Genomic DNA, 16,679 nt, shown 5'->3' on the forward strand with positions numbered 1-16,679 from the left:
TTTGGAATCAAAAACTAAAACTTAAGTGTTATGTAAGCTTTACCCTGGTGACACTATCACTGTCCAGTGTGGCATATTTGTTAATAAACTGGTCTAGCTCTTATAATGAGAACCGTTTTTTTTTTAAATGCTTTCAAAATTTACCGTTTTTACGTCGTTTCCCTAAGTTTTAACAACCGTTACTGTTATTTTCATTGATCAAATGACAAATTGCATTGATGAACAAAACCAGCAGTACATTGCAACTGAAACATTGAAATATAAGGTCAAAATTATCTTCAAGCAGCATTTTGCATTTGGTCGCCGTTTTCCACTTTTGACAAGTCCATCCAGTTTTTTACATACATCAATCACAAAACAGCAAACTAAGATATTAGCCAAGTTTTTTCCCTGCCAAAAGCATTAATTGGCGAGTAATTAAGGACATTTGCAAATAATGAGAAAAGTGTCCACCAACAAATTACACATTTCATATTAATCGCATACAGTTCCCCCAACCCACTAGTTTGAACTCAACCAATCAGAGATGCAGGTTTAGTTATGTGCCATTGCTAAAAATAGATTCAAAACATCGAGTTGGTAGCTGGTACTCTAACAGCTCCCTGGTAAAACTGCCATAAACAATCTACACAAATCAAGCATGGTGTTGTATTACGTATTGGTCAATGACGTTCGTAGCTTTTAAATATTCATATTATGGGCGAGGTTTATTTGGATCCCAAGGGAAAATATTTTTGAGAAAAACAAAGTTGAAAGTCGTAAATTTTTTGACTTTTATGCCACCATTTGAAGTAAGATTTGAATAGATAAGCTTGTTATGTATTTCGTTATGGCATCGAGGAATCAGTGAGGTCGAGAAAAACCATAGAAAAGGACGCAAAATGCTGCTTTAAGTTTTTTACTTTTTTTGGTGTGCACGGAATCACTTTAATAAATGGTTGGATTGATACTTTCATTTCACAAGAAAAACATAACTAATGTAACAAAAGCTAGAAGAAATGAAAACCGCAAGTATGAAAGGCATTAAAACTTCTGCTCAATAAAATTCAGGCTATTTTTCATGGAAATGAGCATCAATAAGTTGATTGACACACAACTAAGTTACTGCTCATGTGGAATAATAGGTTATAAATGACTTTCTATCGTTTACATAATCTTTACAATTGTAATGAACAAAGGAAGACTTTCAAATTAACCAATGTCTGCTTTCACTTACAAAAGTAAGATCAAAGGCCTACAAATTATATCTGTGACATGCAGTGCAGTCTAGCTTTCCATAACTTCTTTTAAACTTATTTGTTACTGAATTACATTCATTTATAATTTATGATGGAATAACCCTCTACTGATATTATATTATATATACTGATAATACACACTAATATTATATTGAATATCTACTGATATTGTTAGCAAACCAATCTCTACTGATATTGTTAGCAAACCAATCTCAACAAGATTTAATTTGCTCTGTACCTGTACAAGGAAATCAAACAGGAGATGAGAGAGTACATGAAGTACGTAAGCCAGATGGAATTGTACTGGTTAAAGGGTGTGAAGACTCGCACAAAAATAAACATCTAATGCTGGTTATTTGACCTAGTTTTGAATGAGGTGTAACAGAAGTGTTAAACACCACCATCGATTCCAGAAAATACACACACAGCTTGCTACCGTCGGTAATTAGACACTAGTGTACAGTCAGTACATACAGCTGCGGTCAATACCCACAGCACAGTAAATAAACGATACAGCGATGGACATCTCAGGTCCAGCTAAAGATAACAAGGTATCACGTTCATTACTGTCTGCATTTTGTAGTGACGCAAACAAAACATCACTTGCAAGCAACAGAGAGTTAACTTTTTCAGATGGCCGCACACGGTTTGGGGCGAGTCTTCAATGCCTTTAATGTACAAAGGAAGAGTGCAAAAGGACATTGGACATTTTCATTTTGTGCTACTTTGTTCTACAAAACACACAGAAGCATGACCTTGTTTAATAAAATATTTTGTCTACATTTCATAATGTTAACACAAGATAAAAATAGCTGCCATTGGTAGACCTTTTTCTGTCCTATAAGGATTTCCCTTAAACAATTGAATTTCCTTGAAACAATATATTTCAATCCTGTATACTGCATTCTGAAACTACCGCATAATTTTGGCATTAGAGAAGCATTTTGAACCACAAAAATCTTCAACACAAGAAAATTTTCAAGGCACATGTACCTTCTGTAAGGATACCAAAGAGGGGAGGTAAAAGCAGTAGGAATTTACAAGTTCTACCCAAAAAATATGATTTTGTCAAGAAAATATTATAAGTTATGTAAAGTTGATATCTCCATGATCCATGCATGATGTGTATTAATTGCAAAAATGCCTAGATATTTCTTTGCCAACATAAAGGTACTTTAACTTTAAAATATTCTGATGATGCTAAGTGCAGTCCTTTGTCGGAAGCACAAGAGCGGCCTGTTTATAAAACATATACTCGCAAACATTCCACAACAGAGAAGGTTAAAGAAACCTATGAAATACCTCCTAAGATTGAAAAGAAAGAATATGTACAGACGTTTCTTAATAATAATAATACACAGTTCTTATAAGGGGCAAATATATTCTAAAGTCTCTATGCGCTGAAAGGACGGAAAACTATAAAAGTAAGAAAAGGTGAGTCTTTAAAAGCGTTTTGAACCTGGTTACAAAACTGAGCTTCTTTAATTCCGAATGGAAGACCATTCCAGAGGATAGCAGAGGAGACGTGAAATGTGACTTTGTGAACACAGAAGGGGCAACCATGCAGTAAAGATTTCGAACTGGATCAGAGGCAACGATGTGGCGTATACTCCTGGAAGAGGTTTTGTAAGTATGTTGGAGCAAGTCAAGTCAATTGGAGTTCCTCAACATGGTGCTGTTCAGTTTTCAATATTTGTTTTTTTTCCTTTCATAATCGTACACCACAAATCCTGTTTAATATTCAGTGAGTTTCGTCACTTGAAACGAAACTTTCACCTTCCAAAAGAAAAAGGGAGCGATAATCAATGTTAGGATATTGAAGATAATTCCAGTGCAACCCAAACTCCAGCAGATAAGGTTAAGGTATCCACTGGCAGCAGGGATCACCACGGTGACAGTTATTGATTTGCTAGCTGTAGCCTTATCCATTGACTCGTTATTCTGCAATTGGTGTTTGTCAGCAATAGGACTGCCTGCTGTAGAAAGTTCCTCTGTCCGTGAAGTGAGATACAGCATTGTTGATCCCTCAGTTACATCATACACTTCCTCTCCACCAGTAGACTGTATGGTGCTACTTGGTTGAACGGTACTGATTCTAGATACTGCAACCCCCTTGCTGGTCCATTCAGTCACCCTGCCACGGTATGTTGTTGCCTCATGTGTTGTTGATGTTGTTGGCATTTCAGTTGTCAAATAACAACTTGGGGTTTCAGGCTGTCCTTGACAATGCTTGACTTTGAAGAAATAATGATTTTTGCATTGTGCCTTGTACTTGCAATTTTCTGTCAGTTCTTCGTTGAATTTCAAAATCCCAAGCAGGTTACAGTTTTGTGTACATCCCGGCGTTTGATCATTACAGAGTAAGCACAAATCCTTGTTGTCATGGAGATCAACCAGCACCAAATCTGGTAAGAATTGATCAAAAATGGACATGAAAATGAAGGCCAAGCTGTTATTCTGCAGAAAGATTTGTTTGAGGCTTGTGTTCTCACCAAAGGCTTCTTCGTGTATGAGAAGGATCTGGTTATGACTCAGATCGAGGATGGTCAGTCCGGTCAGATTAGTCAGGCTGTTGCGAGGAACGGATCTCAGACTGTTTCGCGACAGATTCAGATCTGTCACGTCACTGGTGTTGGGAAACCGTGGCATGTAACGTATGTTATAACCCGCCAGGTCGATCCGGTTAGCGCCACAGTCGTCCGATGGTTGAGGTACCAACTCACAGCTGCTTGAGCAAGACCCTGGACGAAGGTTTCCTCCCAATGAAGAACCAACTATCCTTATGTCTACTAAACCAAGCAAGTAGACAGAACACTGGATGAGCCGAAAGATATGATTATAAACTCCCATGATTTTCACGATTTGTGGGCGGATATTTCTAGGTCTTCAATTTACGATGTATGAGTTAAATGGTCATCAACGGTGACAGTGCAGAACACATTTCTGACAAATGACGAGTCAAGCACAAGTGATAGTTTCTGCATGCATCAAACTACATTAGCACTATTAAAATATGTTATTAAAAGTGATTGTAAGTACTAACATTCAAGTATCCCACACAGTTCAGTATGTTTTTGATTCCCCACTTGAAGTAGTAAGATCATAAGTGAAAGTACTTTTATATAATATAATTAAGGATTCTCTTTCACAGTCCTTTTCATGCCACCCACCAGGGACTTCAAATTATCTCACGCCATAGAGTCTTTATATATAACTACTCTTTTCTGTGGGTATACAAAGGCAACAATGAATATTGACACTATCACCATGACAACAAAGGCAGAAAATCTAAAAGGGGCTGGGTTGCAAGTATACTCATGAGACCTTTGATATATTTTGCAAAAGAATTCCATGAAATGTGTTCTCTAGTCACATCACAATCAAAATGGTGCAGATGTGATTAGCTTGAATAATTTGATACAAACAAAGAACAAATTGCAAATAGAAACTAATTACTAACTCAGTACAATCATGAAACCCCAATTACTGTAGCTTATTTTATTAAAACATACTACAGGCAATTCAATGTGCTTTAGGCATAAACAAGGTTGTCTGTGTTTCTTCAACAAATTTGGAAAACTTTGAGAATTTATTCCATATTAGTGACATAAGTAACAACGTATTAACATCTGTTTATTGTTATTTCTTATAGCAGACAACCAGCTGACATGTGACTAAGTATGATTCTATGACACAGAGCATGTGTGGGAGTATGAATCTTACAGTAAATGTCAATGAAAATATGAGTATGAATCTTACAGTAAATGTCAATGTTACTGAGTATGAGTCTAATAGTCAATGTTAATGAGTATGAATCTAACAGTAAATGTAACTGTCACTGAGTACAAGTCTAACAGTAAATGTCACTGAGTATGAATCTAACTGTGAATGTCGATGTCACTGAATGTGAATCTAACAGTAAATGTCAATGTTACTGAGTATGAATATAACAGTAAATGTCAATGTCACTGGGTATGAGTCTAACAGTAAATGTTAATGAGTATGAATCTAACTGTGAATGTTGATGTCACTGAGTATGAATCTAACTGTGAATGTTGGTGTCACTGAATGTGAATCTAACAGTAAATGTCAATAAGTATGAATTAAACAGTCAATGGCAATGTCACTGAGTATTATTATAACAGTAAATGTCAATGTCACTGGGTATGAGTCTAACAGCAAATGTTAATGAGTATCAATCTAACAGTAAATGTCAATGAGTATGAATCTAATTAACAGTGAATGACAATGTCACTGAGTATGAATCTAACAATAACTTCAATGTCACTGAGTATGAATCTAACAATAAATGTCAATGTCAATGAGTATGAATCTAACGATAAATGTCAATGTCACTGAGTATGAATCTAACGATAAATGTCAATGTCACTGAGTATGAATCTAACGATAAATGTCAATGTCACTGAGTATGAATCTAACAATAAATGTCAATGTCACGGAAATGAATCTAACAGTAAATGTACATCAATGTGGTTGAGTATGAATCTTAAAGGGACTGTACATGTATATTAATATGACTGAATACAGCTTCGACAATGATGGATATTTGACAGAATATGAGCCTGTCAACTGATGTGCATATAATTCTCAGAGAATGTCACATGACTCTTATCACAATCAGACTCAGGGTGTCATGTGACAGAGAGTGAACTTGAGATTGGAATGATGTGGTATAATGAGCCTTCTTCTGTCACCATTAATGTAACATGATTCTAGTCATATATGGCTTTGAATGATGCCTTGCATGATCAGACATAATTTGTCCCAAGTAACCCTGGTGATGATCAAACAGTCTTGCAATTAACGGGACTGGATCATGTCCAACTATATAAGGTCATTTAGAAGTTATCTTTATACTTCTCCTCCTTTGAATAACTGCTTAATAGACCAACACTCCTCTTCACAATCCGTATGTTGCAGCACACTTTCAGGCATGGACTATATCTACTGTTTGTTGTAATAATCATTTGGCTAATAGCTCAAGCATTGCTGTTACAACAACTGTTTCTCGTAAAGCAGCCCCAACTTTAGACAACATTGTGAGCAGTGTTATTTAACTAATAAACGTTCATTATTTCATTCCTCTGATAGGATGGGCTTATGAAAAAGGGTTAGATCTTTGATTAATGTCACGGCATAGCCTCGTATCATAGCCTCCCTGTACATGTTTTCCTTACATTTTGTTGTATTCAACAGGAAACTTCAACAAATTATGGTTGTTGATATCAAAGAAAACCTGGAATCTATGAGGCTTTATCATGGAATAAACAAAATAGCTCTCTGTTGAGAAGGTTGCAATGGTTTCATAGTGTATATTTCCCAGCAAAATATATGACATCAAAGTGAGCCATAAGGTGCTTGTGCATGTTACATGTATACTAGTGCTTTAATGTTGAGTGTTGGTTGTGCATCTGCCAATTAAAGATAATCTTTAAAGTACTTTAAGATATACCATATAATGTGGACAGTTCAATGATCAATTAAGTGTTTTACGTAGTTCAGGTGACCAACTCTTATCGAAAGTGATTGTTTACTTTGCTTTCAAATACTTTATACACTCCAGTTTACTTTGCTTTAATTATAATACTTGATATACTCCCGGCATTTACTTTGCTTTCAAAAACTTGATACACTACAGGCCTATTTTGCTTTACAATACTTGATACACTACATGCATTTACCTTGCTTTCAAATACTTGACACACTACAGGAATTTACTTTGCCTACAAATACTTGATACACTCCAGGCCTTATTTTTCTTTACAATACTTGATACACTCCAGGCATTTACCTTGCTTTCAAAATACTTGATACACTCAAGACATTTAATTTGATTCAAATACTTGATACACTTAAGACATTTACTTTGCTTTCAAATACTTGATACACTCCAGGCCTGTTTCCTTGATAATACTTGATACACTCCAGGCATCATCTTTTTACCCATCCTACACCAATACCAGCAAGGATTGACTATATACAAATGTTTGTGTGATTCAAAACCAAACGATAAACTCTATTTATAAGGAATGATGACAAGAGTAGAAAATTTACAGATGAAATGCTGTATAGACGACATGTAAATGTGATGGGATAAAATCAACTTATTTATAACCAAAGTTTGAGGATTAAAAGTTTGTCAGATGAAATGCAAAAAGCCAGTATACATGGCTTGTAAATGACACCAGGACACCAACTTATATATAACAAAAGTTTTTGGTTTATAACTTTATCAGGTGAAATGCGGAAAGCCAAGTTTACACGGCTTGTACTTGAGACTATACGACCAACTTATTGATAACCAAAGATTTTGGTTTCAAATTTTATAACTTGGTTTTATGAGGTTCTAAGTTTACAACCAACTCGGTAAGGTTCAACTGCGTGAGCCATCAGTGTCAATTGACACAATTGACACAAAAAGCAGAGCGGAAATGCAAGTATACACATTTCAGGGACAAACAGTTGTATATTAATAATAGAGTGCCAAAAATGGAGGACAAATCAGAAACAAGAAGTAACTGCTCTATGCAAGTCACTCGCAATCAAAAGAACAAGTAATGAAATATAATATGTACAGGTCCAAAAAAAAATTCTTTACGTTGAATAGACTATACCAATTTCTTTCCCACTACTTCTTCTTAATTATGGTTATAAGTTCCGATAAAGTTAGGAATGTTTTACTCAAAGATGATCATTCAAAAATTTCTGGCATGGATATGGAGACCCACAAAATTCCTGAGGAACAAGTCACCAAATCCAGTTCTTCCTTCATCCATTAATTATACAAAGAAACATTTATGATTTGAGAGAACAAATACAGCAGGACATAGAATTTATTATTTTGTGGTTTTCCTGCAAAAATCAAGGTCTTATGTTTTTGTTTTCTGAAAAACTTGTAAAAATCCCCCTTTGGGAGCATAGGCCTATAACTATTTAATATCAGTATCTCCACAGTGATGGAGGATAAAACAAATTTCTATTTTGACATATTTTGGGGGTATTATAAATTACAATGCAATCCAAATTTGATGTATACAAATAGTTGTCCTCGACCAAGCTGACTTTGGTTATCAGAATATAAATTTGGTAAACTCAGATGATTGGATGAATTTGCCCGGTTACAGTAATGGAAAGAGAAGAACTATTCAGTAATTATGAAAAGTGTGAATATAGTTACACAGTTTGTGTGTTCCATGTTCATGGATCCATTTCTGACATGTAACTTGACTGTTCTTTAACAGTAAGATAGTGTCTGCTAATAAACTTCCACTGGTTATTATAGACATATTTGGATATTAAAGCATGTCGTCGTGCCAAAGAATGATAAATCGGATCTATTCGCTGCAACGATCCACAAAAGAAGGTGCATGAAAGTAGCAATTATTATGTGTCTTTACTCTACTGTAAGTAATCACACAAGTTTAATACTTTGATATTCACAGAAGTAATTAAACTAATACTCATACTTGTGAATTTCAATACGTAAAGTTTTTTCGAGAACTCAGAGTCCATTCCATATTCACAAAAGATGACTGCATGTCCCTGCACGCTGAAGGAGATCAAATGGTTGATGCCGGTTAGTGTAATATCATCAGTTGAGATTAGTATGGTCTTTTCAACCTACCCGACCCGAACCAAGGAACATTTCACGGTATAGCGCATTCGGAACAATAACCAAACTGTTATGATGTTGCACACCAGCCCAGTGGATCCAAGGATTACACATCTATAGAAATTCTGTGCAGTAATTGCAACATGTGAAACAAACTCAGAGCCTGATGTATAAGATGCAGATTCCTTGTTGACATCAACGGATAGAGAAGTATGACTGGTGTCTTCAGAGGAAGATGTGGTACTGGAGCCATCAGAGGAAGATGTAGACCTGGAGCCATCAGAGGCAGATGTAGGACTGGAGCCGTCAGAGGAAGATGCCAACAGTGCGGTCGGAGGTCTTGCGGTGGATGGTTCATCACAAAAAACACCATTGAGGTCTTTATCTACTTTGACAGAAACAGTGCCATTGATGCAACCACCGTCATCAGAAGAAGAAGAAGAACTTGCAACGAATATGTCACTGTTCTGTTCCAGGTCGATGAGACTCAAGTTCTGGAGGTCATGAAACATTTTCAGATCAAGCTTCCCGAGTTGATTATGCTGAAGGTAAACCTCCCTGAGGTGTCTCAAGGATGTAAATGGATCATCGGGAAGTGTCAACAGCCTATTGTGACTGAGGTCGAGAACTTCCAGGCTGGTGAATCCACTGAAGTCTGATTTCTGAAGAAAGCGGAATCGATTGTGAGACAAATTGAGTGTCTTTACAGAGCCCATATTGGTGATATTGCACTTCGAGAGACAACTGAGATCCTCACAACTTTGATTTGTCAAATAAATTTCCATGCCACTGTCATGAACTTGACATGAGCAATCATCACAATCCTTTGAAGAGCAACACACTAAATGTCCGCAAAGCAGAACTATGACTGATCCAGCAAAGATCACTTGAAAAGACATCTTGTGGTGTGATGCTAGAGCCAGATGTATGTGCGGCAATAGACAAATTGATAATTTAGACCAAAAAGTAACAGGTTAGTAAGTATAACATTACACCTGCTCCATGCCAGTTATGTTCTTGCCAACGGATAGACATGTAGTATGTCTGTGATTATAGCAGAAGGTTGTGTTGAAGGTTACACTGTGTCGTAAAAATATAAAGTGAAAGCATATATGGAACTTTGTTTTAAACACTTGTAATTATGCAAGGGTACTTTGACGATCGAAAAGCAATTTTGATTATGAATATAATGCAAAATCATGCAGTAGGTTGGAACCAATCAAAAGGCCACTCATCTGCATAGAAAACAGAGAAAACAATTACTTTCCTTTTATGAGACAGCAGAATACAAATAAAAACTATCACAAACTTTTAGTATCATTTCAGGCAATTTGAGTTAAAGAGACCGGGTAAAATAAAGCAGCTACGTGGGCGATGTTACAATTGGTCAGCCCCCTCATGTGATAGCTATAACATACAAGTTCAAGATTCCTTGAAAGAGAAGAAAGATAACTGCTTTGTTTTATCAAATAGCTGTAACCATACAATAGTACTATTTAAAGTTAAAGTAATTCATATTCAGATATAAACCTGACAGTGACACCTTAATCACCTCAACTGTACATACAATAAATATATATATATATATATATATATATATATATATATATATATATATATGTATGATACATTCAAAAGCAGAGTATAAAGCATTAAATAAAATCAATATTTAACTTGATAATATTAATTTGAAATACTTAACTGGTTTCATCAAAAATTATAAATGGGCAACATATTTCAGGGGTTTCAGTATTGATTATTCTATTGTAATTTCTCAATATCAACTGAAAAGAGCTGTATCAAAAGCATGATATTTACACAACTACCAGAATTTGGTAAATGTGAAGCAAAATGTGCAAAAAAGATGACAATAAGCATTTCATTTCTGCATATATCAGTACTTATTCCCTATTGATTTTCCTGTTTATTAAACCATTAATATTATTATCTCCACCACCTAAGTCGTTTTTACCAACAGGTAGTAATGAACTATTGCCTTTAACTACATCATTCAAACTGAATATTCACTACAGTATACTGATGTAAAATTTGAAATCCATCATGTTTCAATAGATGTTTTGTGTTTGACAAACTGTACAATGTCAATATGTGTACTATTGTGGCAGCAAAAACAGAGGTACAGTACAACATTCCTTGGAGGTGTCATTTCCAAGGTGCATGGTCTATCTGTGGGCTACACACGTTGGTGACTTTAGAGAGCAATTCACATTTCAGTGATAAGCATGTGACACTCCAAGATGCGATCATAACCCTTCATCCATAGCTTACTAGAAAATATTCCAGAAAATGATTATGTGTAAAGTTAAGAATTAATGAGAATAAAAGGATATGCAAATCTCTTGTAAATTTATAGTTCAAGGTGGGAGACAATGACTGTATTTTAATCATCATGTTAAGCTGAGTTTGTCTTGGACATTTTATTGAACTTGGCTACTGCTGCAGTCGAGTCTTACTGAGAGAGAATAAATCCGCAGGTTTAATGCTCACACTGCTCACACTTTAAAGCCTCACACTGCATCCCTTTAATTCCCATTTATCTGAACAACCAACACATAAGAGAGCATTTGGAGGGCGGTACTATAAAATCTACTTCAGACGTCTGCAGAAGTCAGCAAATCATTCTGCTGCTTACTTTATTGAGCAACCGACTTCAAGTTGCTTCATTATTTCACTCTTGCTCTTTCAAACTTATCAAAGAACTTTGGCGGCATGACGGCTTCTTAACCTAGATTTCATGACTTCTTGTCTGAACTACCAGACGTTGATAAACCTAAGTTCATCCTCTATCCTTTGTGACATCGCCAAGCCTGTTGTACCCACCCAACAATTCTATCTATTAACCAACACAGGGCAGTACAAACCATTAATAAATCAATAATATATACGATACCTTTATTTAGGGGATAATTGTTGCTTTTTAACTGAGATGTTGGTCAGGACACTAAGTCTAACTTTACCGTCAGTTTTATTTTGAAATGTCAGTTGCAAACTGTTAAGTGTTCGATAAATGCTTTTAATGGCTAATGTAATATGAATTTCTGAGGACCATAGCATATATTTCCCACTTCTACCCTGAACTCAGTGGTAGTACCACAACTTCATCTCCATTGACTACAGTCAACAACGAAGTCATCTATCGGTATAATTTATATCAGTCCATATTTCCATTAACATCCTATTTGAAGAACTAATACATAACAGACTATCAAGCAACAATCAATATACCCACATTTCACAATAGCCCCCTCTATTTTGTCTGCCACATGGGAAGTACACTTGTCATATAATAATAAACCATTAATATACGGATTACTAAACCATGCATGGGAAGTACACTTGTCCTATTATAATAAACCAGTAATATACCGAATAATACACCATTTAAGATTACATCACACAGGACATAAATTTCATAAAATTTCTAGAAAGTAAAACATCAATTTGGGAATGGTTTATTACTGATATCATCTCATCTCCCAACTGAAGTACCATAGTTACAACAACACAATTCAGAAACAAAGCTTGATCTTATATTAAAGCAATTCAAGGAATAGAATTGTTCAAGATTCATTTGTGTTTAACCTACCAATAATAATGTACCAGAATTGTAAAGGAAGATTTTCAATAACACTCATTTACTTCGTTTATTACTTTCACTGAACAATAAAAAGGCTTTTGCTTTCATCATTGACATGCAATATCTCCCTCTATTTTTCTGCCTTACACATGGTGACTTTAGAGAGCAATTCACATTTCAGAGATGAGCATGTGATGTGACGTGACACTCCAAGATGGGACCAAAACCCTTCCACTTGGCTTTGAACTAGGAAATATTCCAGAAAATGATTATGATTATGATGCAAGTCCAGTTAATTGGTGGGAATTTTTCTTTGAATATTATATTATTAAGTAATTTCTTTTAAAAACAACTAGCAATGACAGACCCTGGAATATATAGCTCTCCACCAAATGTGGGTTTTTACAAAATTTGAAACGCATCTTGATTTACCAAGGAATGTTTTTCTGAAATCTAAAATGATTTTCCATTATAACATTCAAAGGAACAGAGCTCCTGACAATCTCAGTGTTGCATTACGAATGCGACTGCTTCGTACTAGTGAAAAAGTGGCCAGTTGCAATGCACTAACACATTTTCACTAAATTCCACTAATCAGTAGTTTAAGATACTTAATATGCAGTACAAAATTTTAAAAAAAATCCTTACAAACTACTCTGGGAAATCTCACAAATATTCAACATCATACTAGGTATACTTTGCATATATCTACATATTCATTGCTGTAAAATATGATACTATATAGAGATGAAGTACTCATTCTGCTTATTGAGCAAGAGCATCAACTATCCTTCTACCATATGAATATGCATATGCATTTGTTGTATAACTATAGTTAAAGCATACTAAAATCAACTAAATACTGTTGAAGAGATATTGACATTTTAAAAATTTTATGTTAAGCCCAGCCCACTCATTAATATTCATGTTGGGAACCACAAATCTTAGGGTACATCTGCACATCATGTGGCATCTACCTGTTGTACCTAGTATGACATTGATTCAACTTGTTGGTCTCGAGGTATCATGTTTCTAAACTTTTCACTGTGATGACACTCTAGCCACACCCATTCATGAATAATAATGAGAATGAATTGATTATCAGACATATTGCCATTATAAGAATGAAGAATTTTACATTAAGTCCCACCCACTCACCAATATGCATGAGATGGGAACCACAAACAATAGGGCTCATCTACACATCATGGGGCATCTACCTACCACGCATGACATGGACTCAACTTGTGCTTCTTGAGAAATCGTTTTTACAAGCTGGGCGTCACATACACACAAACATGCACGCACGCACGCACTCACGCACAAAGCTGCCGGCACGATTGCAAAGGTGATTGAGGCTTCCGCATCGTAACCAAATAAGAATAACAGATGATTAAAGGCAACTGAAACACCATGGTTACCACTTGATATTAGTATCCTAAATAGTGATAAAATAATTTAACAATTGATTAAACTTTGACTGGTTTCACTGATCAGTAGTCAGTGAACATTAATCCATCCATTTACGTTCTCAAAAATTATCTGTGAGACAAATATTGGTATTATTGTTATTATTTTGGAGACCAAACTGAGCTGTCGTACAAATACATTACCTACTGTTTTTACTCTAAATAAAACATAGCAGTGGTATTATAAATTGATGATAAACAATTTTGTTAATATTACAAGGTGTGCTACATTGTATATTAATTACGTCATTATATAACCGTGACTCCGTCAGTCAATGGAATTAAAGTGCACTGTGACGTCACTGACCTAAAACAATGGTATTTGAAAGTATTCTGTATTTATAAACCATTGGACTTAATGACTATAGATGTCATTGACTTTATCACTTTATGTAGAAAATTGCTTTTATATACTTCCAATTTATAACAATGCCTTTGAAGACATACATCACATCACTCTCACTACACTAAACATACTGACTTATTGTGTGTGTGGGATACAGTAGTAAAACAGGTCAAACTTATCTGGGCTAATTAAGTATTGAAGATCGTTAAACTGCTGAACAAATGCCAGAAAGTAAAATATGTTATCATTGCAGAAAATAATAGATTTAAGGCTCTCATCTTTTGTGTCAATGGCTCAAACAAAATGTCCGTAAACCAAAGTTAACTCTATAGCACTCGTTCATAGAAGTCAGTATCGATCATTCATAATTTTCTTCTTATATTTTGAATGCTCTAAATACTTCTAATATTTTGGAGTCTAATATCCTAAGCATCTACTTCTACCTCTATTTCTACTTCCAATATTCTAAACTTTTGAAGGTAAAGTTTGAATCAATGTGAAAGTAAAACAATTGGAGAAATTAATTGGCATGCATGCATGAGATCTGCATGCCATAGCATGTTGAAGGAGATTAAATGTTCACTGCAGGTTGGGTAATGTCATCAGATGACATTAGTATGGTCATTTCAAGTACTCTAACGAAACCAACAAACTTTTCACTGTACAGTGGATTCAATATCAAATAAACAATGTGTTACGATGTTGCACACCAGCCCAGTATATCCATGGATTATTCATCTATTTCAAACTCTGTAACTATTGTATGTGTGGGAGACAGTAAACAAGTTAAACTTATCTGGGCGAACTAAGTATTGAAAATTGTATAATTGCAGAACAAATGCCAGAAAGTTAAATATATGTTATCATTGCAGAGAATGATAGTTTAAAGTCGCATTTGTTTGTGTCAATGGCTCCGACAAAATCTCCGTAAACCAAAGTCAACTCTACAGCACTAGGTCATAAAATTAGTACAGATTATACACGATTGTTTTGTTGTTGAATACTCTAAACTTTCTAACAGTTTGAAGTAAAAAAAAACTGTACTTTGGAAATAACTTTTGAATAATATGAAAGTTAAACAACTCTTGGCCATTCACTGATAAATTAAGAGTGAACATTAATTCATGGATTACATTCTAAACAGAGCATTGTCTCTGAGACAACTGTGCTGGTATTATTGTTATTATTATGAACCGAAATGAGCTATCATACAAGATCATCACTTGTTTTTGTTTTAAATTTAAATAAAACAATGAAGAATTAAGCCATGATTCAGCTAGCTAATTCACGTCTTACGAAACCACACAACACTGAATACCTAAAATCAACAATAACACTAAATAACTGTAATACACATGTCCACTGATATGACTGTTGATGTCTGCAGTATAACAGCAATGGTAATCGATGATATACAACATCGTTAAATATTACAACATGTGCTACATTGTATAAGTTACAATATATATAGTTTAATTACATTGTTATATAACTGTTGATTGATTCTGTTCATATAATGATACAAATACTGTTGTGAAGTGTGTGTGAGTTACACAGGAACAAACTAGTACTGAAGGTCATGAATACAAAATGACAGTTATTACATTTGTGTAAAACTAGTAAAAGTTTGGCTACAGAAAGACGCACTCGAGTACCAGAGTAACAACTTGAGTACCAGAGTAACAACTTGAGTACTACAATTCTGCTGCTTACAGAATAAATCTTATGAAACCGAGCAAACAGCTGCTTTAAGATCTTTGCAATCCTGTCTACAATGTCCCAGTGACAATAGAATGGCTCAAACAATGAATGTATTGTCCTTCCTTTCTTATACTTTGCATTCTTTCATCCTAGACTGAATGAAACAAAGACAACTACTGCCCTCACATTTATTTTGTGCTTTTCCTTTCAGTATCTTTAGAAATACAACAAAACACCTTCTGTATTTGGCTCCTTACTTCAAACTCTACAAGTACCGTGGGAAGAGTGGAGAAACTCATTCAAAAAACGGGTTAGTTTCATAGAGCGACTGAAACTAGAGTTCATTTCTTGACACGAAATTAAGAGAACCTAAGTTTTGCAAATTCTTTAGGACAATGAATTTTGATTACAAAGCAAACTATGATTGACATTTAAGAATAGTTAGTTGACAGGCCAAAGAAAATATAGAAACTTGAACTTTCACATAGCTATCATTGCATATGTATATCTCTCTCAGCTATGAAGCAAAACCCAAAATTACTAATATTTCAATGGTGATGATCCAGATGTAATTTCACATGTATTTCACATTTGCACTAAAAATACTTTCCGCCAAATACAAGCTTGCTTAACACGCAATTACAAGAAGTGGACAAGTATATGCATGCTGCTTAGTGACCGGATTGCTATAAAT

The 16,679-nt window shown here is 35.0% G+C and overlaps 2 protein-coding genes across 2 annotated transcripts in view; both read right to left on the reverse strand.

Moving 5' to 3' along the window:
- LOC139960073 (VPS35 endosomal protein-sorting factor-like) overlaps positions 1-16,679 on the reverse strand; it is a 192,502-nt gene that overhangs the window by 102,050 nt on the left and 73,773 nt on the right. The gene's annotated exons all lie outside the window — the stretch shown is intronic.
- On the reverse strand, positions 2,257-10,378 carry LOC139960026 (uncharacterized). The gene is made up of 2 exons (XM_071958037.1): positions 7,119-10,378; positions 2,257-6,899 (listed from the first exon to the last, which is right to left on the reverse strand). The coding sequence occupies exon 2, from the start codon at positions 4,086-4,088 to the stop codon at positions 2,973-2,975; it is 1,116 nt and encodes a 371-aa protein (XP_071814138.1). The 5' UTR covers positions 4,089-6,899; positions 7,119-10,378; the 3' UTR covers positions 2,257-2,972.

This window comes from Apostichopus japonicus, chromosome 19 (genome assembly GCF_037975245.1).
Source record: "Apostichopus japonicus isolate 1M-3 chromosome 19, ASM3797524v1, whole genome shotgun sequence".
Taxonomy (NCBI): domain Eukaryota; kingdom Metazoa; phylum Echinodermata; class Holothuroidea; order Aspidochirotida; family Stichopodidae; genus Apostichopus; species Apostichopus japonicus.

What these genes read in the sequence shown, in the direction of transcription:
- LOC139960026 (XM_071958037.1), bottom strand. Translation starts at nt 4,088, where the DNA reads ATGGGAGTTTATAATCATATCTTTCGGCTCATCCAGTGTTCTGTCTAC.